A 6,000-nucleotide genomic window follows, 5' to 3' on the forward strand; every position below is an offset into this window, starting at 1 on the left:
TGCTTTTCCAGCTGCACTGGCTCCCGGTAGAGTACAGGGTCAGATTTAAGGTGCTGGTTTTGACCTTTAAAGCCCTTCACGGCCTAGGACCCTCGTACCTACGGGACCACCTCTCCCGGTATGCCCCATGGAGGAGCTTAAGGTCCCAAAATAGCAACACTCTGGAGGTCCTGGGCCCTAAGGATGTTAGATTAACCTCAGCCAGAGCCAGGGCCTTTTCAGCACTGGCTCCGGCGTGGTGGAACACTGTGTCTCATGAGACCAGGGCCCTGCGGGATTTGATTTCTTTCCACAGGGCCTGTAAGACAGAGTTGTTCCACCTGGCCTTTGTCTTACAATCAATTTGATTCTCTCCCCCTCTTTCTTTTTTCCTTTCTCCTCCTGTGAAAAGGCTGCATTTTAATGTTTTAATGTTGTATTTTAATCTTCTTTTTTAAGTTGTATTTTAATCAACTTGTTTTTATTATTGGTTGTTAGCCGCCCTGAGCCCGGTCTTGGCTGGGGAGGGTGGGGTATAAATAAATTTTATTATTATTATTACAAAACCATGAGTGGTTTAGAAACAGGCACTTTTCCTTTCCCATCAGGTGAACAGCTCCCAGATATCAAATGACAGCTTCCCTACCTCATCTTAGCTCTTGTGAACACCTTGCAGTCTCCCCACTGCCCCATCTGACTCTCAGCTCATTGCACTGACTTGTGTAACTATAGTGCTGAAGTCCACCTTGGACATCTCTTGGGAGATGATGTTTGTGGTCCAGTAGGCCTATCTATATTCTTCCTCAGCACTGCCTGTATCTTCCTCTTCCCACACCCTACCTCCCAGTGATCTACAAACACACACACACACACACACACACACACACACACACACACAGCAGGCTAATAGGATCCAACTGCTGCAATAATTAAGAAAAATGTAGAACCACCCTACAGAATTAAGTTAATTGTTGGTTGACAAATCTGCCCTTTCTCCCAAACTATAGAAAATATGAACTATCATAATGGCTTCCCATGCACTGCGGAAGTTCAGAGTACAGCCTTCATTGATCACAGCTGCCAATCTACTTGGAGCACCCCACCTAATATCCCTCCAACTTGGGAGCCAAGCAATTATGTCAATTCAACAGTGAGTATAATGGGTGTTATATTACTATAGTATAGTAACATAGTAGCCATCTAGTTATATGTGACTGTCCCTTACATCCTCTTGCTGATCATTTCTTTTTAGTGAGTTATTTAAAAAAGACTTATTTCAAGATTTAGCCCAGATGGTTTCAATTCTTTTTTTTCTACTCTGGATTTAATTCTAATTTTGGTGCAATTGATAACAAATTTTCTTTGTAGCAGTTATGCAATTCTGTTTGTACTGAAATGCATTTTCTACAGGAATCATTTGAGAACATGTAGGAAAATGTGTGAAAACTTACTTTTTCCTGGACGTAAGAATGGAAAACAGTTTAGATTTCAACAATGCAAGCCAACAGTTTAAATATTAATAGTATTCAACTTGCTAGGCACATCAGTATGGGATTCTTTTAAATATAAAAAGCAGGGTGGGGGGGACGGGACCTGGTGAAATGGCAGACGAAACAGAAGTGTAGTCAGGAAATTGCCAGCATGATTTTTTTTGTGTGTGTTTTGAAATATGCTTTTGTTCCTGTTGTAGGCCGATCAGTTTAATGCTATTTTTTCCCAGAGTTTATGCTGGATCTGAATACTGAAGGAGGGCCAAAAAAGAGACACTGAACTGAATTGTTGCTCATTTATTTCCGGGGTGGCACAGAGCATTCTGTGCTTCAGGGTTTTTTTTGTTTAGGTAGTGCTCTCATTTAGAATTTTTTTAAAACTCTGATAAAGCAAATGGTGCTGGTGAGACGATTCAGAGCAGATCTTAAAGTTCTCCAGTTTTGACAGAAGCAGAACACCTGTGCTCAGACATGTTCCTGGCCCTGCTGCTTCCCTTGCACTGCTTATGATTACTTGACTCTGTCAGTAATCACCTTAAGAGGGTGTGTTTTTCCACTGACTGAAGGAGTGAAGGGGTGGGTGAGAAAACAGGCAATATCACACTGTTGTCTTGCTTTCTAAGGCCCACCATTCCTGTGTCTGGCCTTACTGTTGTTTGTCCACACAAACGACACATTTTAAGCCATTTAAGTAAGTGCCATGCAGGAAACGATTTTAAGAGTGCATGTTGTTAAATATTTGCTCTTAAGCTAATTAAATAAGGAGTTTTGTGGGGGTATTTAATCTCTTTATCTCCCAAGCTGCTTTTCCAAACATCATCTGTTGAGTTCTTTGTTTCTAAATGTGTATGTTTTATGGCCCACCCAGTTCATGAAAACTTCTCTTCAACGAAGCTTTGGGATGATTAACATTCAATGGCCTTTTAAATGTGTCTTTAGGAAAGGGGTTAATGGTTTGGTTTGGTTTGCTTTTGTATTTTTGGGTGAAGGGCAGTATGCAAATTTAATAAAGGATAGTGGTAATGATGACGATGTTTTGTGTTGCTTGTTTTTTTTTCTCTTCCAGTCCTACCTCTCAAGCACCAGGAGTTTGTCACCCATGTCTGGACTCTTTGGTTCCATTTGGGCCCCTCAGAGTGACATCTATGAAAGCTGTTGCCCAGTCAGTGCCACCGCTCAGCATTCAGCCCAGGTGGAAAACCAGGCAGTTCTTTGCAAGCAGGAATGCTACCCGAGATTTAACCCATTCCGTGCCTATATGAACTTGGACATATGGACTTCAGCAGCCAACCGGAATGCCAATTTCCCTCTTTCTAGGGAGTCGGGTTACTGTGGAAACATGTGAAAAGGAATTTTATTTTTAAAATGTGAAATAAAAGATGCTTTCAGTTTTGATTACTAGAATAAGCTGGTTGTTGAACTAGACTTCAATGTTGGTGGATATTTTGGCACTTTTGTATGGAAAATAAAACTTTTTTTTACTGAGGTTTCTGGATTTTCCGCTTTCTTTTTATTGTTGTTGTTTATTATACTTACCAATTGCACTTTTTGTGAAAGTAACTCAGAGCAACCTACGACAATAACAAACAGCATATTCATTAAAACAATCATAAAGCAAAACAGATAAATCTATGAAAATAATATTTTAAGAAATGGAACAACAACAGCCCCCCCCAAAAAACCAACAACTGATAACTCTCAAATAATAAAGCCAAGCTAAATAAAAGAGCAACCTGGCAGTCTAGAATCATAGAAACTGGAGTTGGAAGGGACACCAAGGGTCATCTAGTTCTCCCCTTTCCCCAAGGAGCAGGACTAGGATCTAATAGAATTAAGTTACAAGAAGGCAAATGTGAGTTAAATCTTAAGATATGCTTGACAGAACAGTTTGACAATGGAAAAATGTGGGTTCTCCCTGCTGGAAGACTTCAGACCGAGGACAAACAGTTGCCGGTTGGCAGATGCTCCACATTTTCCTGCATTAAGATGGACTACATGGCCCTACAAAGTCCCCAAAGAGCTCCATAATTCCATGATGAGAAGGTTGCCCCAGTATATGTTGTTTTCTTTTCCCTTAAATTCACTCTCCATTTGCCTGTTGTTGGTTTAAAAGTAGTGCTAAGTGAATATTTCATCAGTGCAAGGATTTCTGCTTGGGTAACAGTCATCCTCTCATTCCCCTATGTGCCCCCATAATCTAGGGATTTCCTCAACCCTCTGGAGCAGATTTGGGGAGGGTGCAGAGTACCTGTAGGAAGAGGAAAGGGGGGAAAGCCCCATTGTACAAGCAGACGTCCTTGCACAGATGCGCAACATTCATTGAATAGCCATCCAAGACCTTTGAGGAAAGGTAAAAGGAGCTGGAAATACTTAGTATTTTGATAAGAAATTATGTGATAGCAGAGTAGAATACAGATCAACCAAATGACAAGAAAGGGAATTTCAGCTAAACATTGCAGAAGAACTTCCCGACTGTATGAGTGACTCTATTCAAAGGATTGTCCAGGTGTGTTTTTTTTAAAACCACTAGATCAGGAACTGTCATACATTTTGTAATTAATTGTGCAGTGTTTACTAGCAGGAAGTAGCAAATTTGCTAAGGGTTTTGAGAGCTCTGCATTCTTTCTGTTTATAGGAACTCTTTCTGAAAGCAGTATGTCGAGAAACTAGTTTTGCAACCACCGTTAGTCATATTACTCTGTTGTTATTATAGAACTGTCTTGGCATTGTCATCCTAAATCGAAGTCTTCAAATATCTGAATGGCGGTCACACAGAAGATGATGCATACTTGTCCCATCGCTCCAGAAGTGCAAGTCCAGAACTGATGGGTGAACACAGGAGAAGACACTACCTAATGGTAAGAGTTGTTGAACAACAGAACAGTCTCCCTTGGAGGTCGACTCTTCTTCACTGGAGATACTTTAAGCAAAGGCTGGGCACTCAGGTGTCAAGAGATGCTATAGCTGCATCTTGTGTAGATCCTACATGGAACAGAAAGTTGGACTAGATGACTTCTTAGACCTCTTCCTTTCCAACTCTGAAATACTATGATAAGAGTGCCAGAAACCAAGACTGGTAACAACAGAAAAAGAGAGCAAGTAGCTTAGCATGCAGAGGGCCCAAAATTTAGTCCCATTTCCTGGCACCTTCCGTTGGAATGATGATCTCAGCAGTCCTACAAAAGGCTGCCTGAGGCAGAGGTGTAGCAAGCCCAGGTGGTACCTGGTGCAGATTTTTTTTTTGCCCCCCCCCCACATTGACAGCTCGGGGTAGGCTTGGGAGTTGGGTGAGCACTGAATGTCTGCCCCCCTTCCTATGCCTCTGCGCTCCCACCCCCATGACTCTCAAGTACCCCAAGCTGTCGGGGGGAGCTATGCCACTTTGCTGGGACGTTGGCAAAGCTGTGTCTCCTCGGGAGCCGTCCTTCCCCCTCCCACCTGGCTCACTGTAAAGCGGCAAAGTGGGAGCCGCTTACAGGGAGACTGGGAGCGGGGGTCCTGGCTCGCTGTAAGCGGCTCCTGCCAGCGGCGGAGGGATCTCACTGCCATCTGTACAGAGCTCCAGCGACACTGGTGGCAAACCGCTATGTACAGTGCATGTGCGGCGTCGCTACTTACAGCACAAGCATGTGACACTCTGCATGCGTTGTATGTAGCGGTTTGCCGCTGGCGCCGCTCGAACACCGTACGGATGGTGGACTCGTGGCTGCAGCCACAAACAAAGGATCCTCCACATGTGGCTGCAGCAGCACGATGGTTGCTTGGGCCGGGGCAGCAAGGCAAGCACCCTGTGGGGTGCCTTCTTGTCACCCTCCCAAACATGGAACCCGGGGCGCACCGCCGCCCCCCCCCCCGCACCTTGCGACGACACTGGCCTGAGGGTCTGGGGAGTCAACTACCAGTGCATAATTATTGGGTTCTGTATGAGGCAGTTTTATGTTTTAACTTTTGCTCATTAGCTTTCACAGGTAGGTGTGTGTGTGTGTGTGTGTGTGTGTGAACTTTATGGATGTGGCCATTGTGGACACAGCTGTTAAGATCAGAAACAAGAAATGGCAGCCCAGAAAATGTTACCAAAATAGATGCGAGTTCAGCTGCTAGATTGCAAGGGATTTTAAATTACTCCTTCCACAGTTTTCTTCTAAAATACATTTAAAATATATGTTAGCCTCAAAACTTCTTTTTATGCAATAAATCCCATTTTGCAACCGAAACTGATTCACACTAGAGAATACACACACAAAAACAGCTTTACTTTTTTAAAGACTTCAGTCCTATACACACTTATTCTGGGAGTAAGGGCTACTGAATTTACTGGATTTCCAGTGGACCTTACACAGGCATATATAGGATTGCATTGTTACCAAGGCTGCGGTCCTATGCACATTTACTCAGGCATAAGTCTTGATGAAGAAAGCAGGGTTTACTTCTGGGTAATGTGGAAGATTGGGCTATATAAATAAACAACCTTTCCTTCAATAAAGTTCATGGGACTTGGCAAGTGAGTACAGAATGAATATTGCAGGTTAAG

The 6,000-nt window shown here is 43.2% G+C and overlaps 1 protein-coding gene across 17 annotated transcripts in view; it reads left to right on the top strand.

The window, feature by feature from the left end:
- Nucleotides 1–2,955, top strand: part of TMEM131L (transmembrane 131 like) — a 75,553-nt gene extending 72,598 nt beyond the window's left edge. For all 17 annotated transcript variants that reach the window (XR_014529896.1, XM_083519860.1, XM_083519845.1 and 14 more), the window contains 2 exons: nucleotides 987–1,129; nucleotides 2,536–2,955. Coding sequence is in view for 16 of the 17 variants with exons in the window: in XM_083519860.1 (XP_083375986.1) it covers nucleotides 987–1,129; nucleotides 2,536–2,814 (422 nt within the window). In the remaining variant the exon portion in view is untranslated. The remainder of the gene's footprint in view (nucleotides 1–986; nucleotides 1,130–2,535) is intronic.
- Nucleotides 2,956–6,000: the final 3,045 nt, after the last annotated feature.

Source organism: Podarcis liolepis (assembly GCF_965112155.1).
Source record: "Podarcis liolepis genome assembly, chromosome: 9".
NCBI classification, from domain to species: Eukaryota; Metazoa; Chordata; class Lepidosauria; order Squamata; family Lacertidae; genus Podarcis; species Podarcis liolepis.